At 56.7% G+C, this 25,949-nt stretch overlaps 1 protein-coding gene across 8 annotated transcripts in view; it reads left to right on the top strand.

Moving 5' to 3' along the window:
* KCNQ1 (potassium voltage-gated channel subfamily Q member 1) overlaps window positions 1-25,949 on the top strand; it is a 321,222-nt gene that overhangs the window by 252,370 nt on the left and 42,903 nt on the right. Inside the window, exon 16 of one of the 8 annotated variants that reach the window (XM_045039711.1) lies at window positions 4,595-4,618. The exons of 6 other annotated variants lie outside the window; for them this stretch is intronic. In XM_045039711.1, the coding sequence (XP_044895646.1) occupies window positions 4,595-4,603 (9 nt within the window). In that variant the 3' untranslated portion in view covers window positions 4,604-4,618. Of the gene's footprint in view, window positions 1-4,594; window positions 4,619-25,949 lie in introns of those variants that run through there. One more of the 8 variants, XM_045039715.1, reaches the window with a different exon arrangement.

The raw sequence follows: 25,949 nt of genomic DNA, 5'->3' as shown, positions 1-25,949 counted from the left end.
CGGTTCAGAGGGTGTGGGTGGGAAGGGGCCCCCCAACACCTGACCCTCCTTCCGCAGGCTCCCGTCCCAGGCCCTGGCCAGGCATACCTTTCTCCTGGACACGAAAGCCCCCGCCACAGCTGCCCTGGCCCCCTCCCCTCGGATCAGATAAGCCCAGCTACCCAGGCCTTGAAGTCTGCACCAGATTCGGCTCCCTTGCTCTGGCCTAATCCCCCCAGCCGCCAGCTGGCCTGAGGCCCCGTCCTCCCAGCAACCCCCTCCCCGCTCACCCTCAGGAGCCGCCTTGATGCCCTGCCCTGCTGCTCACCACGGCCTCCCCGCAGCCTCTGGGTGTTTGTCCTCTCCCACTAGGTGATCATCCGGCCGTCCCTTTGGTCTCCGGCTTCACCCACCCCACCTCACATTGTGCATCATTTCCAGGCACTGCTGAAACCCGCTGGCTAGTATTTGCTTCAGGAGTTGTGCGTTGGCATTTATGTGCGAGATACACACACAACCTAACTGTCCTTTTTCTGTGCTGTCTTCGGCAGGTTCTGGTATGAAATTTACGTGAGCCTCGCTGAGTGGGCCGAGAGGTGTTCCCTCTTTTCCTGTATTCTAGAATATTTTACTTAGAATTGGGATTTTTTTTTTCTCCCTTGAATGTTTAGTGACGTTTAAAGGTAAAGCCAGCTAGGCCTGGTGCTTTCTTTGCGGGAAGACTTCACGTTCTAAGTTAATGGCCTCAACGGTTGTAGGACACAGGTTTTCCATCTCTTCTTGTGTCAGTTTTGCTGAGTTGTACGTTCTAGAAATGTGTACATTTCTTCTCAGTTTTCCAACTTACTGGCATTATCGTTTTATTTTTTTACTTTTTACTTATTTATTTTGAGAGAGAGAGTGTGTGAGTGGGGGAGGAGCAAAGAGAGGGAGAGAGAGAATCCCAAGGAGGCTCCACTCTGTCGGCGCAGAGCCCGACACGGGGCTCAGACTCATGAACCGTGAGATCATGACCTGAGCTGAAATCAAGAGTTGGAAGCTTGACCGACTGAGCCCCCCCAGGTGCCCCCTGGCATTATCATTCTAATGCCTGTATCCTCAGTAACTAGGAACCTTTCTTAATTGCCAATATCGTTTATTTTGCCTTCACGTTTTTTCCCATTGGTTGAGCTTGCCAACTGTTTGTCGATAATAAATTCATTAATATTAGTGAAAAAAATAAAAAAGTTTTGACCTTGTTGATCCTTACTATTGTAGGTTTCCATTTCGTTTCATTTGCTTCCTCCTATTTACATGGCCTTAACATGGCTCATTCTCTTCTTAGGTGGATAGTTCCTAATTTTCAGGCTTTCTAGATTTCTAAGATGTGAATTTAAGGTTATACATTTTCCTCTGAATACCACTTAAAGTGCATCAACCAATTTTGATATATAGCATTTAAATTTAATGTTCATTCCCTTATGTTTTTCTGATCTCCATCATGACCCCTTATCTGCCCCAGCAGCTATTTACAGCCTGACCTTTGTCATTGGTAGAATTGTGGGAGCTTTCTAATCTCACTTGTCAGAGAAAGTGATTGGGTGACATCAGTCCTTTGAAATACCGTGACACGTGTTTTGTGGTACAATAAGTCGCCCATTCTTGTAACTGGACCTTCTGTACTTGAATGCCATGTGTCTCCTGACGTTGTCGGGTGCAGTTTTATATTTATGTCCATTAGGACAAGCCGGCTAATCGTTTTCTTGAAATCTATATTCTCACTGGAATATTGTTATCTACCCAATCCATCACTCCTGAGAAATACAACAAAATTCCAACTGTTGTGGAGAATTTAGTGTTCCTTACATTTCTGTCAGCTTTTGCTTTATATGTTTTTAGATCTTATGATTAGATGCATATATCCAACTTTTTATATAGTCACTGTTGGATTCAGTGTTTTATACTCACATAGCATCCTCTTTATATCAAGTAGTGTTTTGCTTTCCCTTGAAGTGTATTATCATTGCTATACAAACTTACTTTTATTTGCACATCTTTTTTTGGAGCTTTAATTGAGGTGTAATTTGCATACCATAAAATTGATGCAGTGTAAATGCACAACAAATTTTAGTAAACTTCTTGTTCGATGTGCAGCCATTGTCAAAACTAAGCTTGAGGAACACGTGCGTGGCTCAGTCGGTTAAGCATCCAACTTGGGCTCAGGCCATGATCTCATGGTTCATGGGTTCGAGCCCCACATCCGGCTCTCTGCTCTCAGTGTGAAGCCTGCTTTGATCCTCTGTCTCCTCTCTCTCTGCCCTTCCCCCCTTCTCTCTCTCTTTCTCAAAAATAATAACAAAAATTTTTTTTAAAAAGATTTCCTCCACATCCTCGCCAGCATCTAGAGTCTCCTGATTTGTTCATTTTAGCCACTCTGACCGATGTGAGGTGATATCTGAGTGTGGTTTTGATTTGTATTTCCCTGATGAGGAGCGACGTTGAGCATCTTCTCATGTGCCTGTTGGCCATCCGGATGTCTTCTTTAGAGAAGTGTCTATTCATGTTTTCTGCCCATTTCTTCACCGGATTATTTGTTTTTCGGGTGTGGAGTTTGGCGAGTTCTTTATAGATTTTGGATACTAGCCCTTTGTCTGATATGTCATTTGCAAATACCTTTTCCCATTCCTAAAATTTGCCTTTTAGTTGTGTTGATTGTCTCCTTTGCAGTGCAGAAGCTTTTTATCTTCATGAGGTCCCAATAGTTCATTTTTGCTTTTAATTCCCTTGCCTTTGGAGAGGTGTCGAGTAAGAAATTGCTGCGGCTGAGGTCAGAGAGGATTTTTTTCCTGCTTTCTCCTCTAGGGTTTTGATGGTTTCCTGTCTCACATTCAGGTCCTTTATCCATTTTGAGTTTGTTTTTGTGAATGGTGTAAGAAAGTGGTCTAGTTTCATCCTTCTGAGTGTTGCTGTCCAGTTCTCCCAGCACATTTGTTAAAGAGACTTTTTTCCATTGGATATTCTTTCCTGCTTTGTCAAAGATTAGCTGGCCATATTGCACTGTTGGTGGGAATGCAAACTGGTGCAGCCGCCCTGGAAAGCAGTGTGGAGGTTCCTCAAAAAATTAAAAATAGATCCACCCTATGACCCGGCAATAGCACTGCTAGGAATTTACCCACGGGATACAGGAGTGCCGATGCATAGGGGCACTCATACCCCAATGTTTATAGCGGCACTTTCAACAATAGCCAAATTATGGAAAGAGCCTAAATGTCCACCAACTGCTGAATGAATAAAGAAACTGTGGTTTATATACACAATGGAATACTACGTGGCAACGAGAAAGAATGAAATCTGGCCATTTGCAGCAACGTGGATGGAACTGGAGGGTATTATGCTAAGTGAAATAAGTCAGGCCGAGAAAGACAGATACCATATGTTTTCACTCTTATGTGGATCCTGGGAAACTTAACAGAAGACCATGAGGGAGGGGGAAAAAAGTTAGAGAGGGAGGGAGGCAAACCATAAGAGACTCTTAAAAACTGAGAATAAACTGAGGGTTGATGGGGGGTGGGGGGTGCGTGGGTGATGGGCATTGAGGAGGGCATCTGTTGGGATGAGCACTGGGTATTGTATGGAAACCAATTTGACAATAAATTTCATATTAAAACAAAAAAGATTTCCTCTAAAGAACAAAAAATTAAGCTTGAGAACATTTTCAACATCTCCCCAATTCCCCCAATTCCATTTGCAATCATTGCTGTTTCCCACCCCAACCATAGTCAAAAACTGATCAGCTTTTGGTCTTCGTATCCTTAAGTTTCTATACGGCTAGAAATGTGCCTTTTGTAAGTGTCTCATACAAACGGAGCCATCCAACTTGTGGTGTTCTGAGTGTGGCTTTTTTTGCATAACGTAACGTTCCTGAGATTCCTCTGTGTCGTGCCGTCTATTTCTTTCCTTGTTAATGCTCACTAGTATTCCGTTGTATGGCTAGACCGCATTTTGTTTATCCTTTTGCCAGTTGATGGACATGTGAATAGTTTCCAGTTTGGGGGTATTATAGGTAATGCTGCCGTGAACCGTTATCTGTAAGTCTTTGTATGGACACACGTTGTCCTTTCTCTTAGTTAGGTTCGTAAGAGCGGAACTGATGGCTTTTATGGTAAGACTCTTTTCACCTTTCTAACAAACTTCTAACCTGTTTCCCAAAGGGGTCTGGACCATTTTGATTTCCCACGAGTAATGTCCAGAGGTTGCACTTTCCCTGTATCCTTACAAATACACCGTAGGGTTGGTCTTTTTTATTTTAGCCAACCTGGTGAGTATGTAATCGTATCCCATTGCGGGTTTGATTTGCATTTCCCTAATCACTAATGACGTCGAGCAACCTTTCATGGGCCTGTTGGACATTCATAGTCGTGTTTGGTGAAATGTTTATTCAACTCTCCTGCCTGTTTTCTAACTAAGCAGTTTATTCTGTTATTGAGTTGTAAGAGTGGTTTATATGTTCCAGATACAAGTACTCTATGAGATATATGACTTACAAATATTTTCTCCCCTCTGCGGCTTTTCTAATCATTTCTTTTAAAAACAAAAGTTGTAAATTTTAATGAAGTCCAATGTATGTTTCTTGCAGAGCTCATGATTTTGGTGGTGTACCCAAGGCCATGAACATTTTCTTCTGTTTTCTTCTCGAAGTTGTATGGGTTTAACTGTTACATTCAGGTCTATAATTTATTTTCAGTTAATTTTGGGGGGTGGTGTGAGGTCAAGTCTAAGTTAAGTTCCTTTTTTTATTTCTTTTTTTTTCCTTATAGAAATCCAATTACCTCAGCCTCTTTTATTGAAAAGACTATTTTTCCTACTGTGTTGTCAGACAGAAATTATATTGTCAGAAATCAATTGAGCATAAACATGTGGGCTTATTTCTGGATTCTCAATTCTGTTCTCTTGATCCATATGCCTGTCCTTAAATCCACATCCCACTGTCTTGGTTATTGTAGCTTTGCAGTATGTTTTGAACCCAGATAGTGTAATTCCTCCAAGTTTTTTCTTCTTCTCCCTCAAATTGTTTTGCCCATTCTAAGCTCTACGAATTTTTCTACAAATTTTAGAATCAGCTTGTCAGTTTCTACCACATTAATGAAAGAAAGAAAGAAAGAAAGAAAGAAAGAAAGAAAGAAAGAAAGAAAAAGAGAGAGAGAGAAAGAAAGAGAGAAAGAGAGAGAGAGGAAGAAAGAAAGAGAAAGAAAGAAAGAAAGAAAGAAAGAAAGAAAGAAAGAAAGAAAGAAAGAAAGAAAGAAAGAGAGAGAGAGAAAGAAAGAGAGAGAGAGAGAGAGAGAGAAAGAAAGAAAGAAAGAAAGAAAGAAAGAAAGAAAGAAAGAAAGAAAAAGAAAAAGAAAGAAAGCCAGCCCACTGGCATTTTGATAGGGATTGTCGAATCTGTGGATCCATTTGGTAAAAACGATCATCTTAATATAGTGTCTCCTAATTCATGAGCATGGTATATCCTTCCACTCATTTGATCTACTCTGGTTTCTTCCAGTGATGTCATTTTGGGTGTACAATTCTTACACATCTTTTGTTAAACTTACCTCTGAATATTTTATTATTTTTGGTGCTATTGTCAATGGAATTGCTTCCTTCATTTCATTTTTGAATCGTGTATTACTAGTATATAAAAATACCATTAACTTTTTATATCAAACTTATAAACTGTGATTTTGTTGTTATTAACTTTAGTCAAGGTTATTGTTATTGTTGTTGGTTCCTTGGGATTTCCTACATATAGGATCATGCCATGTGAATAAAGACAGTTTTACTTCCTTCCAATCTGTACGCCTTTAATTCCTCTTTTTGTCTCTTTACACTGATTTGAACTTCCAGTAAAATGTTGACTAGAAGTAGCCTGATGAAATCGATCAAGTACAGCATTCAGTTGTTCACTATGAAGTGTGATGTTAGCTGGAGGTTTTCCATAGATGCTCTTTACCATCTTGAGGGTTTTTCCTTCTATTGCTAGCATGTTCAGAGCTCTTATCATGAATGGGTGTTGGATTTTCTCAAACGTCCATTCCGCACCTTTTGAGATGGTCACATGGTTTTTATCCCTCACGCTATTAATACGGTGTGATATATTAATCACTTTTGGCGTGTTGAACCAACCTTGCATTTCCCACTTGGTCACGGTTCATAATCTCTTTTGTATGTTGCCATATTTAGTGGGTTAAATTTTGTTAAGAATGTATCTGTATTCATAAAAGATATTGATCTGCAGTTTTCTTGTGATTTTTTCTAATTTTGGTGTCAGGTGTTTAAATTCTTTTCTTTTTAATCCTACATACACATTTTGGATGCCTTTGGTAAACTTAATAGCTGAGGGGTTTTTTTTATTTTTGTTTTATTTATTATTTTGAGAAGGAGAGAGAGCACAAGTGGGGGGGGGGGTGGAGAGAATCCCAAGCAGGCTCCACACTGTCGGTGCAGAGCCCTATGTGGGGCTCAAACTCATGAACCGTGTGATGATGACCCCAGCCGAAGTCAGAAGTTGGACGCTCAACAGACTGAGCTACCCAGGCACCCCTTTGGCTGAGAGTTCGTGGGTTTTTTTTTTAAATCATTTAGCACATTTATACTTAATGTAATTTCTTTTAATTTTTTTTTCAACGTTTTTTATTTATTTTGGGGACAGAGAGAGACAGAGCATGAACGGGGGAGGGGCAGAGAGAGAGGGAGACACAGAATCGGAAACAGGCTCCAGGCTCCGAGCCATCAGCCCAGAGCCCGACGCGGGGCTCGAACCCACGAACCGCAAGATCGTGACCTGGCTGAAGTCGGACGCTTCACCGACTGCGCCACCCAGGCGCCCCATATACTTAATGTAATTTCTAATAGATTTGGGTTGAGTTCTAATAGATTGGGTTGAGCAATGTATTTTGTGCTTTCCATTTGTACTAAATTTTTAATGTTCCCTTTACTACACTTTTCATGCTTATTTTGCTCCTTTGGTCGGATTGATGGTCATTGCTCGTTCTGCTTTTCCTTCTATTGGCTTTGAAGTTATATACTCTATTGTCATTCTTGTAGATGTCAACCTAGGATATTTTAAATGGATCTATAGCAGGGCTAATTGCTACTTTTACCCACATCTGCAAAATAGAAGGACATTAGAACACTTTTGATTCATTCTCCTGCTGACTCATATTCTTCGTTGTCATGTATTTTAGTTCGGCCATGTTTATTTTTTAACCCAATGGTTCACAAATAGCAGTGTTTTCCAATATCGATATGTATTTACATTTACCCACCTATCTGTCTCTTCTGTCATTCATCATTTATTTTTCATCTCAGATCGTACATCTGGGATCACTTTTTACCACGTGAAGTATTTATGAGGATTTCCTTCAGTGAAAATCAGAACCTGCCAGATTTTATTTTATTTTTTAACGACTTCTTTTACTGTTCTTCTTTAAAAAAAAAAAAAATTTCCACTGGGAAGAAAATTCTAGGCCCCCCGTTGCCAAAATGGTTTTCTCTCGGCACCTTGAAAATATTATCCAACTATTCTCTGGCTTCCGCGGTCAGTCTTGAGGACAAAGGTGAGGACGAGATCTTGCTCCTCGGAAGACAGAGCGTCTCTTCTCTGTGGCGTCCTCAGAGGTCACTGCTGTGGTTCTAGTGTTCTGCATTTTCACTGCAGTATCTTTGTGGAGTCTCCTCTGTTTGTCCGTCTTGGAATTCGGTGAGTTTCCTCAATGGTGTCAGGCATCCTTTCTGGATTGCTCTCAGTCATTACCTCTTCCGATTTCATTAGACGTGCGCAGACCATCTCACTCCCCGCCAGGCTTCTTACTCTCCCTTGTTCTAAAATCAGATTGTTTCCCTATATTGTATCCTGGATAACGTCTTCCGATTCACCAACTGTTTCTTCAACTGCGTCTAATCTGCTGTTAAACCCGTCCGATGAATCTTTCCAGTAATTTCCCGATTCTTTTTCTATCTATGAGAAAATTCTACGCGGCTCTTACGCATGCTTGATAGATCATGTTTAGGGTCTCTTTTTCTTCACTTGAACCTTCAAACTTTACAAAATCTTGGAGTGTGTCGAATGTGGCCGTGTCATATTTAGTTTCTCTTACTTCTGGTATCTCAAATCGTTGTGAGTCTGCTTCTCCAGTCTTGTTCATTTTTTGATTTTTTATTGTTTCCTTGCTGGTTCTCATCCGCGGCGTTTCAGTCCCTTTGAGGGTTTTCTTCTTTCTAAGTCTTCGCTTCCTACATCTTAAAGTTTATCTGTGGGAATTTTTGAGGCCCAGGGGAGTTGAGGGTCTCGGGGAGGTTCCACGGTTACCTCTTCCTCTGCTATACGGGTGGGAGTGCCGCCACCCTGGACTTTTTTTTCTCCAGCCACCCAGGTAGTGTGCATTGGGGCCTCCGAGCTGAGTGTGGATGTGACGTCTCAGAGCAAATGCTATTCCACTCCCCTTAGCAGCAAGGCAACCTTCTTTACAGTCTTTCTGGGAAGTGGGCTATTTCTCATTGACCCTCACACTGAGCGTAGAATCCTTTGAAAGTCGACGCGGAGGGCCGTGCCGCGAGACTCCCCACCTGGGGCAGGCCTGGGCTTGGATGCCATCCGTCACCGCTGGAGCTCATGTTTGCTTGGCTCATCAGGTGCCTTCAGGGCAACTCTTGCCTCTGTGGGTCCTACTGTCTGCACTTTCAGACTCTGACCTCCCTTACTTCCCGGCGAGCTCATCCAGGCCAGTGAGTCTCGCTCCGACACGTGATCAGACAAGCTCTTGTCCTCGTACAGGGGACAGAATCGGGATTTTGAAGACGGGATTTTTCTGGGAAGCCTGGGCCTCACGCCTGCTGTGTCCCAGGTCCCTGTACCGCTTCCTGACTCTGCTGATTTCTGTTACCCCACGATCCTGGGAGCTGCTGGGCAGTGGTGATAAGTGCGGTTCGTGCCAGCCCCTGGGGTCTTAGTCATAAGTGGGTCTCATGCTGGAACCCCAGGGGGTCTGGGTTGGGCCACCAGCCTTCAGCAGGCTGGACAGAGAGGGACACACTCGTGCAGTCTCTCTTCCCCTCAGAGAGGAAGGAATCCCCACTGACTTGTACGGAGACCTCCTGGCCTAATTCAGCCTCCAAATCTCAGTCCTGTCCTATTTTCACGTTTAAAACAATAATAATAACAAGTAATAACGAATGTTGCACATTTAAAACAGAAGACAGAGACAGAATGTGATCCACAACACTTAGGACATTTCCTGTCTGGCCCCTTTCAAGAACTTGGCTGACCCCAAGCCGAGGCCAGTGTTGTCCAATAGAAATCGAATCAGGAGCCACGGATATAACTTAAATTTTTCCAATAGCCATATTTTAAAGGTTTTTTTTTTTAACGTTTATTCATTTTTGAGAAGCAGAGCACGAGCAGGGAAGGGGCAGAGAGAGAGAGGGAGATGCAGAATCCGAAGCAAGCTCCTGGCTCTGAGCTGTCAGCACACAGCCCAATGCGGGGCTCGAACCCACAAACTGTGAGATCATGACCTGAGCCGAAGTCGGATGCTCATGACCTGAGCCACCCGGGCGCGCCTCTAATAGCCATGTTTTAAGAGACAAAAAGAGACAGATTAAATTCATTGTAATAATTTTTTTTATTTAACCCAATAGATTGAGAATATTATCGCTCCAGTAGACAATAAATACAAAAACTTACTGGGACGATCAACACTCTTCAAAAGCTGGCGTACGTTTGACGTTTACAATACCAACGGGGAAAGGGAAGAGGGTGTGTTTTCGTAAGAACTACGTGGTCTGCACTTAGACATAAAATGTACAGTTAAAAAAGAGATTGATTCTCCCACCTCAGTCATTCTAAGCGTGAAGTTTTCCAGTAGCTGAATCGGGACCTGTGTTTAAACTTAAAGGTGAATGTGCTCAATTTAAATCCAAGTCAAATTCACTTCCCCCGTTTCGTGAGCCACATTCAAGCACCGCCAAGTGGGGCTGAGGTGATTGGGCAAGGCCGCTCTGGTGCCTTCCCCCGGCAGCCAACCCAGGCTGGACCCAGGGAGGGGCCCGGTGGACAGCGACGTGCCGAGAGGGTGCCTGACGCGGGGCAGACGCAGGGCAGCGGGCAGGAGAGCGGCTTCTTAGAAGCTCTGACGCCCCCACAGGGGGCTTGTCTCTGCAGACCCCTCCTCGGCCCCCGTCGCACAGAATCTTCCCCGGATTCCCTCCCTCGAACCCCCAGAGCCTACGACCCACACCTCTCTGCCCACCGTCTGCCTGGGATCCTGGTTCTTCCGCCTCCTCTGTCTCCCACCGACCAGGCTTCCCCCCACTTCTGCTCTCAGGAGTCGGTCAGGAGCCGCGCTCACTGCGCGAGGCTGCGTTTCCAGGGTCCACACTACCTTGGTTCCGTCCTGTCCCTCGCCAGCGGCTCAGGCTGGTCCCATCAGGAAGTCGGGCAGGGTGGGGGGCTCCAAGGACAGCCCTGCCACCCCCCCCCCACTTCTGGCCTTCCCCCGACACCGCTCTCTGTGCTGGTGAGCTGTTCTTGAGTGACGTGGCCGTAAATAGGCGAAGGCGTGGGCTCTGGCTGATCAAAGGGCCCCCTTCAGAGGCCTTCATTAGCTGCTATTCTGGGAACTGGTTATTTTAAGGTTAGTGTATTTTTTCTTTCCTGAGGAGCCGTCTTAGTGGATGGCGAGGTCCTGAGGTCTTGGCTCTTCAGTCAAACCACACAAGCCCTGTTTTGTCTGGGGTCTCAAAGATAAACCTGTAATGAAAGCATCAGTTGACGCTGAGTGCCACCGCCCCCATTCCTGGGCAGAGGTGGGCGGGCCTGCCGGGGAGTCCCCGGGCCCCACGAGCCCAGGAGACCGGGCACTCCAAGCCAGGGCCGCGTGGGGCCCCGGGGAAGCCGGGCCCAGCATCCTCGCGGCCGGGGCAGCCCCCGCAGGCTGTGCCCGGAACCAGTCTCGGGAGGCTTCCTTCGGTAGAACACCAGCTCTGGCCAACGGTCTCCTGTGGCAAGATGCCCACCCCCAGCGGTGGCCGGGGGGGGGCGGGGGGCACACACGGACGTCAGAATGTAAGAAGACGCAATACCCGGGGCTGGCACGCACGCGGGGAGACGGGCGCGCTCGTGCCTCGCTGGTGGGGACGAGCTCCAGGACGGGGTCTAGCAGCGTGTGTGGACGGTGAAAACCACGTGCCCTCGGCTCTAACGTCTCCACTCCCACGACAGCAAAGCACGGGGGTGGGGTATGCACGGGGGTGGGGGGCGCTGGCCGCACCCCGTCTGTAGGAGCAAGAAACCGGAGCCGCCCGCTTGGGGTTGGGGAGGAGCCCGCGGCTGCAGGAGGGCAGCTTCCTGGGGAGTAGGGACCCCAAGCTGTCCAGAAGCGGGTAAGGAAAGCGTGCGGCCCAAGGTGGGCATGGGGAGGGCCGTGTCGCGGGGACCGCACGCCTTGGAGAACCTGGTTCTTGCTGGTCTCGGGTCGAGACGCCCCTCACAGTCCGTGCGCGCGTTCCCAGGTGTGACAGGTGCGTCAGAGGCCAGGCAGCCGCCCCTCCCCGCCAGCCTCCTGCTCTGGCGCGTGGCCCTCGGTCAGCTGGGGCTGCTCTCCCACCAGGACCGCTCCCACCGGGACTGGCCCCCGCCCTGCGGTCACTCCCCCGGGGGCCCCTCTGCGGGGTTCTCAGCTCACCCAGCACCCTGTCTAGGGCTCGGGAAGGTCTGAGCCTCCTTCCCCTGTCCGTGCAGAGACGGGGGGTGCTGTCCGTGGGGGCCGGGCCCCTTCCCAGAAGTGACACACGCATCATTACCCGTTGGCGCCCGAGGGGCCTCCGTGCCGGGCTTGGTTCTATGGGTCGGGTCCCCCCGGGGGAGAGGCCTGGGAGGAGCACCCGTGTCTGGCCGTCCGTCCGTCCAGCACGGGCCGGCACCCAGCAGTCGTGCACGCTTGTGTGGAAGGGACAAGAGAGGGCGATGGGAGGGGCTGTGGTCAGCTGTGGGGTCCACCCGCCGTCCGAGCCCTCCTCTCTTCGCCCTTGTCCCCGTGGTCCAGGTGAGGGGGCCAGAGCAGGAATCCCCGCCTGAGGGGCTGAACCACACGTGTCAGGAGCCCCGGTGCTGAGGTCCGAGAAGTCAGCGACCCGTCACGCCTGGGGGTACCGGGGTGGCCCAGCGGCAGAGAGGCCCAATCGCCTCTGTGGGTCTCAGTTCCTGCGGGAGGTGATACAGTCCCTCCCAGTCCAGAGAGTCTGTGTCCCTCATTGAAATGAGAGCGTTGGTCAGGGGGCCTTTGAGGGACCTGTAGGTGTTCCAGACCTTTCCGTCCCATCAAAGGTGAGACCCTTAGGTCCCTGTAGCATCTAGAGGGGTTGGACACCAAGAGGCCACGGTTGTGGGATGGAAGTCAGAGCCACGGCTGGCCCAGAGCTGAGAGCTGGAGCCTCTAGCCGGGCTGACGCCCGGGGGCAGCCTGCTGGCCGGAGCGCAGTCCCGGGCCTCTCCACGTGCGAGGGCAGAGGCTGACCTCGTGGCTTGCCCTTTACCGCTGCCCAGCCCGCTCCCTCCTGGCCAGACGCAACAGGTGCCCCATGGTGACGGCCTCGCCACTTAGTGGCACCACCCGCTCGCCTTCCCAGGAGGGAGTGTGAGTGCCAGTTTTTGCAGCCCGTTTCTGGCCTGAAGGGCCCCACGGGGCCTGAGAGGCTCTCCCTTGATGGGGTGGAAAGGCCTAGAAGGTCTGCAGGTCCCTCCGAGCCACCTTCTGGCCCGGGGCCCGGGGCTGGGGCTGTTTGGTGAATGGCAGTGATCCTGAGGATAGCACCCCACCCGGCAGTGGGCCCCCACCTCTGGGACCTTGAGCCGCTGTGGCTGAGCGGGGCCTGGGGGAGCCCGTGGGGAGACAGCCAGTGCTCCCCGCTCTCTGAGCCTCAGTGTCCCCTGTAACCCAGGCAGGGAGGTGGGAAGGAGAGAGGTGTGCGTGTGCGTCCGGGGCCACTCAAGCTGGCCCGGTGTCCCGTGGCCCCCGATGCCCAGCAGGACCAGAGCCTGCCCAGAGGGTTGCCAACGGCTGGGCCCACAGGTGCCTCCAGGGCCGACCCTTTTCACCCAACTTAGGGGCCCGGAGCCTCGTCCCTTCCTGAGGTCGTGCCTCAGTGGAGGCAGGGCCAGGAACTGGGCCCTGGGCATCGTGGCTCCCGTGCCCGTGTGTTCTCAGATTGCACACGTGTGGCTTCTAGGCCTCCCGCTCGTACGTGGCTCCCAAGGGGCCTTCCTGTCGCCCCTTCCCATTTTACAGAAGGCAAAACCCAGCCTTCCCTTTGCCTTTGTGCAGCCAACAGCTGGGTTCAAGCCCTGCCCCCTTGGCTCACTAGCCATGAGAACCCATGAGTCACATCGGGGCCTCAGTGACCCCATGAGTCACTGAGGGTGATAGTAGTGCTACTGGGCCAAATGCTGTGGAGAATTCCTGAGCTGATCCACATCCAGGCCCGAGGGACCTCACATGCAAAGGCCCTGTGGCACGGGGAGGTACAGCAAGCTCCAGAACCACGAGACCTACCTCGGTTTCTGATTGCAGAGCTCAGAAGGAGCCGCGAGGGCGGGCTGGCCACTGGGCGGGGGGTGGGGTTCAGGGACTAGTCGGGAAGTTCAAGCGCTGCCCTGACCCCACTCGCCCCGTGGCCACGGACAGGCCTTCCAAGCCTGAGCCTCAGTTTCTCCAGCCACACCATGGCCTCCCGCTTCTCGTGCCTTCGACAGTCCCAGAGAATTGTTCTTCCCGCCCCCTCCCTGCACCCCCGCGCCTCCCTTCCCCTTTCCTGGGCGTTTCCCTTTCGGTCTGCCCAGAGACGATACCCCCCCCCACCCCCGCCCAGCTAGGCCTCCCTGAATGACTCTATTTATAGGCTGCAAATACCGGCCAGAAAGGAAATTTACATTTTTTGAAAAATGTAGTTCAAGTCCCTGTGAACTTCTGTGGGTCGACCGAGAGACGCAGGAGCGGAGAGTGGCGGCAGGCGAGGGCGCGTGCCCGGCGGGCGTGCAGAGCACCGTGGCCGTGGGTCCTCCGCGGTGCGCCAAGGCCGGTGCGCGATCGGCGGCCTGGACCGGGAGAGCCGCAGCGGGCAGGCCGGCTGCGGGGGCCCGGGCGTGAGGGCGGCCCGGAGCCTTGTCTTTGAGGCGAACCCTGCCCAGCCGCCTTGGCCGACCTCAGGAAAACATGTATTTTGATCAAAATGGGCCCTTTTTTAAACTTGTCACCCTGCGGGTCAGGGCACAGCCCGCCCCCGGCCAGTCCTGCATATTAAGCAGTGGCTTGGTCACCTCCAAAAATAGACGTCCCGGCCCCGAGGCCGGGCCGTCCCACCCCCCCCCCGGGGAGGGGGCCGCTGGCCCAGGCCCCGGCCGAGCGGCCCCCGAAGGTGGGCGCGGGGGAGCCCGTGGCCCAGCCACGCGGGGGGCCGCCTCCCCTGGGGTCCCCAGAACCAGGCCAGGGATAGGATCCGAATGTCCGGGAGCCTCTGGGGCTGGGAACGGGGTGGCGGCCTTGGCGGCCCAGGCCCGACTGGAGGGGGGTGGGCCCGAGCGCGGCCCCCGCCTGTCCGTGGCGCGTGGCAGGTGGATGCCGGCAGGTCCCCGCCCGCAAAGCCGCGGGCGGCCCCCACCCTGCCCGGGGCCTCCAGATCCGCAGGCCGAGGACCGTCCTCCTCCTGGGCCGCCTGCGTCCACAAAATGGCTGACGCCGTCGTCCGGGCTGGGGCGGCGCACGCAGGGGAGTCGCCGTGCGGACCTGCTGTTTATTTTGCCGAGCGCACGGCCTTTTCATTGCCCGGGTTCCGAGCGCTCCAGAGGCAGATGGAAATTTTTGTGGATTGAACACGGAGCTGAGGCGCGCTGGGCTGTTTGGGTTGGCAGCGGGCTCCCTCCCCACCCCGTCCCTCATCCGCTGCCCCCGCCCTCGTCACCGGAGCATCCATTCATGCCTCCGCTCGGGGTGCCCTCCCCCTTCCCCCGCCCCCCCCCCCAGCCCTCCGTGCCCTCCCTCGCTTCCCCGGGCCGGGCGGGGGCTGGCCCTGCTGGCCCAGAGGAGGTAGCCTCGGACCCCTCCCCAAGTTTGGGAGAGGCCGCAGGACGAAGGGAGACCGAGTGGGACGGCCTGCTCCTTGGGGCCCTTTGCAGGCCGGGGCCCCCTCTGACCTCCGGATCCTCGTCTGTGAAACGGGAGCCATTGTACAGACAAGGCAAGCAGTGTGTGGGGTGTGCCTGTGGGTGCAGCTCCCGGAAAACGCTCGGGACACGAGGCCCGTCACAGGTCCTGCTCGCAGGCAGGCCCACAGGCACCGGGGGAGCGTGAGGGGCGCGCCCTCCCACTCAGAAGAAGCCCTCTGTGTCTCGGCAGGACTGGAGGGTCCGCTGGTCTGCAGGAGACGTCTCTAGGGGCAGGGGAGCAAGGCCTGTGGATATCTGCGGGGATAATGTCCCGGGCCGAGGGCACAGCCGGTGTAAAGGCCCTGAGGCGGGGCCGGGCCGGGCTCACGTGAGTGGCGGGCAGGCGGCAGCGTGGCGGGAGCCACGGGCTGAGGAGGAGCCTGGAGGTCAGGGGCAGACAGGTAAAGGGCCGGGCAGAGCATCAGGCCTTGTGAGCCACCGGAAGCTGGAGGCTTCGCTGGACAGAGGTGGGGGTCTTCAGGGCCGAGGAGGGCAGAGATCTGACCGTGCTACTCTGGCAGGTTGAGAACAGACGGAAGGCAGGGAGGTACGGCCGCAGGGGGGACCTCGCGGGGCCAGCGCGTACCCCTCCTGCCCGTCCCCCGCGCCCACTGCCCCCACCCCCACCCCGCGACGCAGGCTGGTCAGCGTGCACAGCCCCACTCTGTTCCCAGCCGGCCAGGAGCCACAGGTCAGGCCTCTCACATAAAGAGCCATCTGTGTGGGCAGTGAGGTGGCCGGCCAGCCTGCCGCCCGCACAGGGACACTCTATCCAGCGGGGCCTCCCCGGAGGGGCCTGTGGACACCCTGTTGGACCACCGGCACCCACCCCCCTGGCAGCAGACCCTCAGGGTGCTGTGAGGCCCTGGCCCGAGGTACTGACATCCGGGCGACCCCTGTCACCTGGCCACTATGGGCCCCAAGATCCAGAGCCATGGGGCCCGGCAGGGTGTCTGTGGTCCCGTCCTGGGTGGGGTCTCGGCTTTGTGGCTTCACGACACCACCTTTTTATAAGAGAGGTCGTGTCCCACATACCCATAGGGTGGAAACTGCGTTGGCAGGGACCTGAGAGTCTCGTCTCAACCCCATACTTCTCCAGAACCCACGGGTGTCCTAGAAATTGAGGCCCCTCTGGTCTCGGCAGAGGGACCACAAGTCACGGGAGCGGAAAGTAAAGTGACCAGGAAAGGGTCCCCCTAAAGTACTGCCCGCGTGCGCACAAGCATTCAGTCATCTTATGTCCGTTGAGTACCAACCACACGCGGGGGTCGCCCCAGGAATGGGACGGGCTGGTCTCTCTCCCTCGGAACACACGGTCCGAGAGGCAGGGGAGGGGATGCACCCAGTGACCCGTAACTCCCTATTTCCCAGTATGGAAAAGAGGGTGCATGGGGCAGGCGGGGGCCTGGGGCCAGCCGGGAAGGAATGAGGTGGAGGCTGTCGTGGGGTGGAGGAGTATCCGGGTCAGCAGCCTGTGCAAAGGCCCTGGGGCACAGGCAGAAGGGGGGCAAAGCCATCTGAGGCTGAGAGCAGGCAAGTGAGACGGTTCTGCGGCCGCCACCCCCTGTCCCGTGCCTGTCCCTTCCAGGCTCCTCTCTCCTGGTAGGTGGAAACGGGAAGCCCACGGATCGCTGTCCTTTGAGGACAAAAAGATGCCCATGGGCGGGCAGAAGGCCCTGGGAGGATGTGGCTCATCACACCCTGCAAAGTCGCAGAGGGCAGGAGGGCAGGGCCAGGCAGGTCCCAGGCAGGTCCCAGGACGCGAGTTTGCGGTCACTCCCCGTTCCTGAGTCCGCTCAGCTCACCGGCACGCAAGTCAGCTTACCGTTCTCTGCCTCGGTCTCCCTGCCTCGTCTCCCTGCCCCGTGGGTGCTGCGTGGGTGGGGCGGAAGCACCCGGAACAGCTGGGGAGGCTCCGTGTCCTTCCCAGCAGGGAGGTCCTGCCATTCCTGGGCCAGCAGCTGTCGGGGGGCACCCCTGTCTGGGGACCCCACCCGCAAGGCCACGGGGGAGCAGGTGACCTGGCTTCTCTGTCCCACCCCGTCCCCCTCCGTTCCTAAGACTGGAGCGGCGCCCCCAAACAGCCTGCCCGCGCCCCCCACCCAGGGCCGGCCGGAGCTAACGGAACGGTGACCTGGGGGCACGGGTGGGCACCACTGAACTGCTTTTGCACCAGGCCGGCTCCCTCCCTACCTCAGGCAGACCCTTGGTCGCCACCCCTGCGCTCACCTGCGGTTCGGCCATCCGGAGTCCGTCTGGTCCCCTCGCCGCTCCTGCTGGCTCTAGGCTTGCCGTTACCTCAGCACAGCGACGCCCGGCAACCCCCCACCCGCCAGCCCCAGAGCCCCTTTGCGAGGAAAACCGGCCTGTTTTTCAGCCCCGTAAACCTGGCGGGAGCCGCACGGCCCCCTGCCTCAGTGCTGGGACCCCCGTCATGGGCACACAGAGGCCCAGGGCAGCAGGGAGGCCCCTCGGGTTCCCCCACAGAGCCAGACGCTGTGGGCCGTTCTCCCTGTTGAGGGCCTGTCCTTGTCCCCACGCAAGCCCGTTGCTACACCGTCCCTGCCCGCAGCACCCGACAGGTGTGATGGTAGCGGGACGTCGGGCAGGTGCTGACACAGCTGACTTTCATCCGGTCACGGCTGGTTTCTGTGCAGAGGGAGCCTGTGCCTGTCCCAGACCTCGCCCTAAAGGGCCGTTGAGGTCAAGCCGGACCCACAGGAGAGAGTGCCACCCGTGGCTGGGGGCACAGCATCCTGGGACTTATGAGGACTGTGCCCACAGCCCCGAGACAGGCGGTGCCAGGCAGGAGGCCCTGCGAGGAAGAGGACGGAGCCGGAAGCCGGGTACCTCCCTAGTGACGTCCCCCTTCCCCTGTGTCCCCGTCCCCCACTGGCAGGCAGGGGGCAGAGCACGCTCCGCTCCGGGGACCATCTTCCCTGGGCTTCCCTGACATCCGACGCCAGCTCCTGCCTTCTGTGTCCCCCAGAGCCCCCCAGAGCACCCAGGGCCCTGCAGACTCCTCCCCGCCCGCCCCCTCAGCCCTCACTCCGGGCCCCCGGCATCCTCCCCTGCGCACATCTGACCGCCCTTGGCCGTGTCTCGAAGGCTCTCCTCTCCTTGTCTGTGGGGCTCAGCTCCGTATCCTCCTCGGCCCCCCTCCGTGCTTCCCCTGCTCCAGCCCCGTTCCTGGGCCATGGGACCCTTTCACACCCAGCCTCTGCCTGTGCTGTGCCCCATCCCAGACCGCCTCTGCGGACGCGCACGGTGCGAATGACAGGGGGCGGGGGGAGGGGGACACAGACACCCAAGGGGGCTGGGGCACGTGCCCTGCCCACCCTCCGTCTTTCCTACTTCCGTCAGAAAGGGGCCTGGAGAAGGCTCCTCAGTCCCACCTGCAGGCCAGACAACCCGGGGACGGGCCAGTCCCCAGCGCCCACCCGGCCCCGATGCCAGCCAGGGTCACCTTAAAAACAGCCGTGGGGTCGGGGGGGGGGGTCTGCGGTGGCAGGGGACCCTTTCAGACTAATTTATTGGTAACAGCAAAATGGCGCCGAGTTCCGAAAGAAAGAAAGAAAGAAAGAAAGAAAGAAAGAAAGAAAGAAAGAAAGAAAGAAAGAAAGAAAGAAAGAAAGAAAAAGACCCGCTCTATTTCCTCATTAACATAATTGCAAACAGAACGAATCTTTCTTGATTTCATGTAAACAACAGCTTGAAATAGTTTATAATCCTTGCAGGTATCATATTAAGTTCTTACTTATGGTCTGGAAATTAATTAGCCTTGCAGCGAGACAAATGTGAGAACTGTGCATTTTTGACAAGAAAATTAAGCAGCTATTGGGGAAAATCTAACTTAATCGTCACAGAGAAAATTGTTTGTAAATTGGTCGCGTTGTCTGAACTCTCGCCTCTGTGGCCGCCGGGGGCTGGGTGAGCGTGCGAGCTTGCGTTTGCCTAATCTGGGGCCGGTTTGGGCGATTATTGGGGTGGCGGTAGGGGAGGGATCAGAGGGACCGAGAGCGGGGCAGGGACGAGGAGAGGAGGGAGGGAGGAGGAGACCCATACGAAGGAGCCGATGGCGGAGGAGGGCCAGGAGACAGGAGACGGGACGCAGAGATCGGGGGACCACCCTTCCCTGACCTCACAGCCTATCCTGGGACCTAAGGGAAGGAGGAAGCAGAGCCCTCAGGTAACTGGGAGGAGGGCTCCTCGCAGAGGGCAGTGTGACCGAAGGTCCTGGGGCAGGGCTGAGTCTGGGACAGACAGGAGGCCGAGGGGGCTGCAGCAAAGCGAGAGAGGGGCCGTGCAGGAGAGAAGCCCTCAGACGAGGGGTGGTTGCCGGGAGCCTTGTGTGCGCAAGTGTGCAGGTGCCCTGCCCAAGGCGGCTGGAGGGCACGTTAGGAGGGAGGAGTGCGACCAGTGCTCAGCGGCCATCTTTGGCCCAGCAAGGTGGCGAGGAGGGGCCGCGGTGGACGTGCCCACTGCCCCCCCCCCCCCACCGCCTATGGTGGAGGCTGGTGGGGCAGGCAGGTGCAGGGCGAGGGCTGCTGGAACCAACACCCTGCTTAGCATTCGTGCAACTAGGCACGTTGCACGGCTTCTGTGTGCCTCAGTTTCCTGAGCCCTGACGTGGGGGATGGACGGGAACAGCCACCAGGCTGTTTGGGGATTGGGGACGTGCCGTGTCGCACACCCAGAGCTGGCGCGTAGCGCTCCCCAGGGAGGACGGGCGAGCACGGTTTTCCAGGTTACGGAGTCATTCGGCTGTGGTGGGCAGCAGAGAATGGGCGGAGGCGGAACAGGAGGAGAGGGCGGCTCGGCCGGTGATCACGAGACTCTGACCGTGGGACCAGACCCAAGGGGTAGAGGACAGAATCGGGTGTCCATAACACCCGTCCGCCGCCGCAGGGCCCGAGGGGGAGCCCAGGGTCACCCCAGGCTCCTCCCCTCCCCCTCCCACAAGGGAAGTGGAGGGGCACCAAGCGGGAAGCTAGGGAGGGAGAGAGCCCTTGACTCTTAGGGCCACACCCATTGGCCAGGTCAGGGCAGCACAGCGCAGCCCCTCTGCACGGTGAGGGGACCCGGGTCCGTGCGGCTCCTCGTGACCGCCACCTCCCCCAGCAGCATGAGCCCCGGGCCCCACGCGGGTAACAGAGGAGCCCGCGGCAGGGTGCAGGCCCTGGTTCTGCCTCGGTGGTCAGGAAGCGGGCGGCTTCGGGGTCGGGCCGAGCTGCGGGGCCTCGGGCCCGGCTGGCCTCCCTGAGCCCGCTCGTCCTCGCTGGAGATCCAGGATGGCCCCCCCCAACCCCGGTGCCCTGAGGTCTGTGTGCTGACCGTGCGGGGACCGCTGGGAAAGTGCTGGGCACACAAAGCCTGTCGCGTAGCCTGGACAGGGTGCCCCAGTGCCGTGTAAACTCTGAAGCGAAGATGTGCGTGGCACTGCCCCGCTCCAGACCCTGGAACGCCAGAGCCGCCCAGCTGCCCACGCCCTGCCGTGTCAAAGCCTACAGGCCACTCTGCCGAGCCACTGAGGGTCCCCTGCTGCCCACGCAGCCCACACATCCTTCCCGTTGGGGAGGAAGCTCAGGCTTTGCAAGGAAGGAATGCCACACGAGGCCACCCCAAACAGCACAGACGTCCCGTGCCCTACCTACTTTCACACCAGCACGGGCCCGACCTCCGCCCCTCTCGGGGAGGGGTAGGGCAGAGCCCCCAGAGCCCTGTTCAGCACTGGGGCCTGGGCGGGGGGGAGGGGGGGGCGGGTCTTAGCTCTCAGCTCCTCCTTCCTGCCATCTCCAGACCCCCAGACAAGCCCAGGGGTAGCCTGGTGACATGGACAGTTCACGCCTCTGCTCTGAGCCTCCATTTTCCCACCTGTACGACGGGAATGACGAGAGGCCCCAACTCAGAAGACGCAGGAGATTGAGGAGGAATTCCGCTGTAGGGCGGGCTCCCTCGGGGAGGGGTTTTGCCATCACTGCCACAAGGGAGGAGTTCAGCTGGGACTGGGGGGTGGCCCTGGGACCAGGGACCCAAGAGGTCAGCTAAACCACTCCCTGGCCATGGAGAAGGCTGTGTGGAACCTTCTAGACTGCCTAGTCTGCTGAGGGGGAGGACAGCAAGACAGTGGACTCAGATCCTGGCCCTTTCCCTGTCCCTGGCCAGTGGGACTAGGGACACAGCACAGCCTCCCAGACCGTGTCAATACCGACCATCATCTCGAGGGGCCGGCCCTGGAATGTGCTCCCCCTTGGACGCTGGTGGCCTCTTGATGGACCCCCTAAGACCCGTTCGTTAATCCCGCCAGAGACCCCGGCCACGGCAGAGCAGGGTCACAGTTTACCCCGGCCTCACCACCCCTTCAGGGCTCGGGGCTCAGTTCAGTGCTCTCTCTTTCAGGCCTCGACGGTGGCTCTGGTGGCCACTCCCGTAGGGCAGCCCTATGCCCCCAGAGTCCCCAGGAAGTGAGGACAGGCCTGGCAGAAGCTACTTCACCCGGCCAGCCCCCCGCCTGGCACTTTGCAGAGGACAGAGGGGCACCGGGCACCTCCTGTATGGCCACGTTGGAGGCTCCGGGTCCAGGGAGTCGGGTATCACAGAGGGAGGGGGGCAGGGAGGGGGTCATCCACTCGACACCACAGGCTGGAAACAGCAAAGCCACTGCCAGTCCCCCAGCACTTCATGCCCTAGGCCAGGGAGCCACCATCACCCAAGCCCACACCCTTGGGCCCGGGCAGCAGGGCCGGGGGGGTCCCACCAGTCCCTCAGCATTGCCTGTGTCCGCCAGGCTGCCCGTGGATGTGACCGGCGGGTGGGTTAGGCCGCGCTCTGGGCTCATCTGTTCCATGAAACAACCCCTGGGCACCCCCCCCGCCATGAGACCCCCGGGACAAGGCCTGCCCTGGCCACTCCCCACGAGCAGAAGACAGGCAGGCAGCGCAAATCCCAGCGTCAGCCAGGCACTGGGGCACCTGCCGGTGTGGCACCCATAAACCTGGAGGGTAAGAAGGCCGGGGGGCCCGGCAGCTCAGGACCCCAGCCAGGGCCCCGCACTGGACACACCCAGGGACCAGCGTGGCCTTGCAGGAGGATTCTGGGCTTGTCTGAGCTGATCGCAGAGAAATGAATGGTGTCCGCGAGTCCAACAGGGCCTCCGAGGGGCCGCGTTCGCCTGCACGGAGCTAGGGCTTGGCGAGGGAAAAATGCTCCCGGCCAAGGGTCAGCCCCAGCCAAGGCAGGGATGGGCCGGGGTGGGAGCCTGGCCTGAAAGCCCTGAAGGCAGGGCGGGGAGAGGGGAGCCCAACTGTGTGCTTGGGGGGTTGTCTGTGGAGGTCTTGGGGCGCAGATAAAAATATGTCCCCGAGCCGGAGTGGGGGGGACGCTGTCCCCCCTACCCTGGAGGATGCATCTACGTCCCCGGGAACTCTTGAGGTGTCCCGTGCTGTGGTTGGGAGCCAGAGCCGGTGTGCCACCTGACCTCACCCCCGCAGGCGTGCTGATCCCGGGCAGGGCTGGGGAGGGGGTGGGCATGCTGGGGGAGGGTCCGCGCGCCGGGTTCGGGGAGGGGTTTCAGAGCAGCCTGCCTGGGCCTGTGCCCTCTGGAGCTCTGCTGCCGGCCCCTTCCTCCCTGCCTGCTCCAGCCTGCCCAGAACGCAGCTCGGGGGCCGGTGCCCGCCCGCAGCCTGCCCCCCAAATGCCCGGGGCTGCCGCCTGCCCAGGCCTGCCCGGGGAACTCCCAGGGCCCTTCTTTCTCCTGTCCTCTAGGCCGTGGTCCCTGCTCCTCTCCTGGCCTCTCTCATCCCCTCTGGCCCCCAGCCCAGCCCCACCAGCTCCCACCCTGCCGGCTGCCTTGCCGTGCGCACGCTGGCCGCTCTGTGCCCCGCGCTGGCTGCCAGTCCCACAGCCCCGACGTCAGTGGAGTTCAGCCCAGCCCAGGAGGTGGAGCCACCTCGGGTCACCTCTGCAGCCACCTGGCGGGTCCCGTTCATGCCAAGCCCGGAGAAGTGCATGGCGGCCGCTCGTGGAGCTGGGCAGGGCCACAGGGCTGTGCAGAGGGGGCCGGTGTCGTGCCCGCCGTGGGAGCGCGTGTGCTCTCGAGTGTGAAAAGAACCGGGAGCTGTTTCCGCATCTTAAATTCGAGGTGTGTCAGGGGATCACACAGCCCCCCAGGAAAGCCAGTGGCCGGTTAGAGGGCAACGGGGGGTGGGGAGTGCCCTGTTCCCAGCACGCCTAGCGCCGGCTCGCCACCCGGATGCGCCTCCTCTCAGGCGCGGGCCCCCATGGTGTCACTTTGCAAGAGGGAAACGGAGGCTCAGAGCACTCAGGCACCACTGGTCGCCCAGCTCGTTAGCGGCCCGTGGGCTGACCAGCGCACCGCTGCCCGGAGCAGAAGCAGAACGCGCTGGCAGGCACGGCAGGGTGGGCGTGCCCCCGGCAGAAGGTCGGGGCGCAGGCCTCGGGCCACCCCGAGCCAAAGCACGGGGGGCATTTGTGACCTGACGAAATGGTGCCGAGCGCTCGCTTAAGAGTGGGACGGAAAGCGTGTTTCAGGGGGGGGAGCAACCAGTGCTTGGGGTTTGTCTTCCCAGTGCCGAGGGACAGGCCACCGTCTGACACATGCACGGCTCGTAGGCGTGAAAGACCAGCCCCGTGGTCCACGCCCCAGCGCGTGCTGCCTCCCGTGCGGCGGGCGCTGCTGGCCTTACGCGTGTTTGAGGAGGCGGAGGCCTGGGCGCACAGCCTCGAGGCTCGGGAGGGACTCGTCTCCAACCCACTGCCCATCCCCCGGGACCCAGGATAACGTTTCTGGTAGGGGAGAGGCAGGAGCATCACAAACCAGACAGTACGTCGAGAGCACCAGCTGTGTAGGGGGGAAGTTAAGCTAGTGTGTCCCTGCCAGCTTACAGACACTGTAGGTGTAGGGCCGTGGATGTCACGTTGAAGCCATTTAAAAGGCACAACCAGGAAGGGTGTGTGAGTAGCCAGCCCGCAGGCAGCAGGCAGAGGTGACCTCCACCTCGGTGGCTCGGGCTGAGCCAGCCTCTGCGGCAGGGCTGAGAGCTGGAAACGGGGAGCAGGGCCGCAGTCTCACAAGGCCCCCTCCCCGCCGGGCGGCGGGCTGGGGAGAAAACCGCAGGTGACAATGGAGAGAGACACTCCTTAGTAGAAAGGCACTAAGGGTGGGCAAGGAACTGGAAAGACAGTTCACAAAAGAAGGGTCACAGAGACTGAAAAGATGCCTCACCCCTTCTGTCCTCAGAGACAGGGCTGGTCAGCCACGGCCCAGGGGTCTGATCCGGCCCTCAGCCTGTTCCTGTAAATAAAGTTTTATTAGAACACAGCCGCGCCCACTCGTGTAGGATGGATGTCTGACCGCCCTCACATTGCAGTGGCAGAGTTGAGGGGTTGTAACAGAGACCACCCGGACCTCGACGCCTAAAATATCTACCCCTGACCCTTTACAGAGAAATTTGCAAACCCTTGTCCTAAGAACTTAGATGGGGAGATACAAGACTGGATGTAAATTCTGTGCTGGCAACGCAGGGATGAAATGGGACTGGAAACTGGTCTCCCCTTCCAGAAAGTGCCTCGAGGAAATGTCTCCAGACCATGAAAACCTGCTCCTCTCCCTGTGGCCCTTTCGTCCCCCTTCCAGCAATCTACCCTGAAGAACGAATCAGGGGTGCCCCAAAGAGTAACGTGCAAACCAGCTAATGGCAGTCTTAGTTTTAACAGCGAGAAATTAGACACAGACAGCACGGCCAACGTTTGAGCACCGGGGATCGTTATGTAGCTTCTAGTGACCTGGGAAAATGCCTAGTGTACGAGGTGACTCGGAGATGGACGGGAGCAGCGTGATCCGAGCGGGCGAGGGCGTGTGTGTGTGTGTGTGTGTGTGTGTGTGTGTGTGTGTGTGTAGAAAACAGCACCTTACAGGAAAGCAGTCTGTTCCCGCTGTCTGTCTCTGGAGGGTGGGCTCCCAGATGCACGCATGAAGAGTTTTTCCTGTACTTTCCAAAATTTTGTCCTGAGCCGTTTTGGTTTCAACGAGTGGGAAACAGTGAGCAATAAATGTGGAGGGGAGGAGGCTTTGAGGGGCTCCCCTGCAGAAGCGCCTGGTCTGGGAGCGGCGGGGGGGGAACGCAAGCTGGGCTGTGGGACCGGGCACCCACTCGGGCCACGCCCAGGTTGGGCCAACGGGCCAGGCCCGGGGACCTCTCTGCTCTGCTCGCTGAGAGCCATTGGGGTCACCTGGGGCCTCGTGTAGGGTGGGGCGGGCACCTTCCCGGGCTCGCCTGCCCGACCTGCTCCCCACCTGCCAGACACGTGCCCCAGCCCACTGCCTCCACGGGGCGGCCATCATCAGGTGGCTGCCATGAGGACATCCAGGCTCAGGTCCCCTTTTGAGGTGACTCCCCCGACTGGGGGTCTGTGTAGTGGGTGGGACCCACCCTGCGGCCCCAGAGACTGACACCCTCCCCTGAAGTAGGGCCGGGCCCCTGCCCCAAACCCCCCCTAGGCCTCAGGTGCCTCCAGCCTCCGTACTGGTCCCCCGTTTCGATGGGGCAAGGGGCCCAGGGCCAGAGGGACAGAGCCGAGTGGCCGCTCGGGGCGGGCGCGGGAGAGTCTCGGCTCTTTCCGAAGGCGCCAACATTTCCTTGTCACAAAATGAAGTCAATGGGACAGTTAAGGGCGGGGGGGGGGGGGGGGCAGATTTTAAATTGCCGCTTTAAGCCATTTGGAAGTCTGCTAA

Source organism: Felis catus, chromosome D1 (assembly GCF_018350175.1).
Source record: "Felis catus isolate Fca126 chromosome D1, F.catus_Fca126_mat1.0, whole genome shotgun sequence".
Classification (NCBI taxonomy): domain Eukaryota; kingdom Metazoa; phylum Chordata; class Mammalia; order Carnivora; family Felidae; genus Felis; species Felis catus.
Note: the sequence above shows the minus strand (reverse complement) of the source record. Positions and strands in the feature narration are given on the sequence as shown.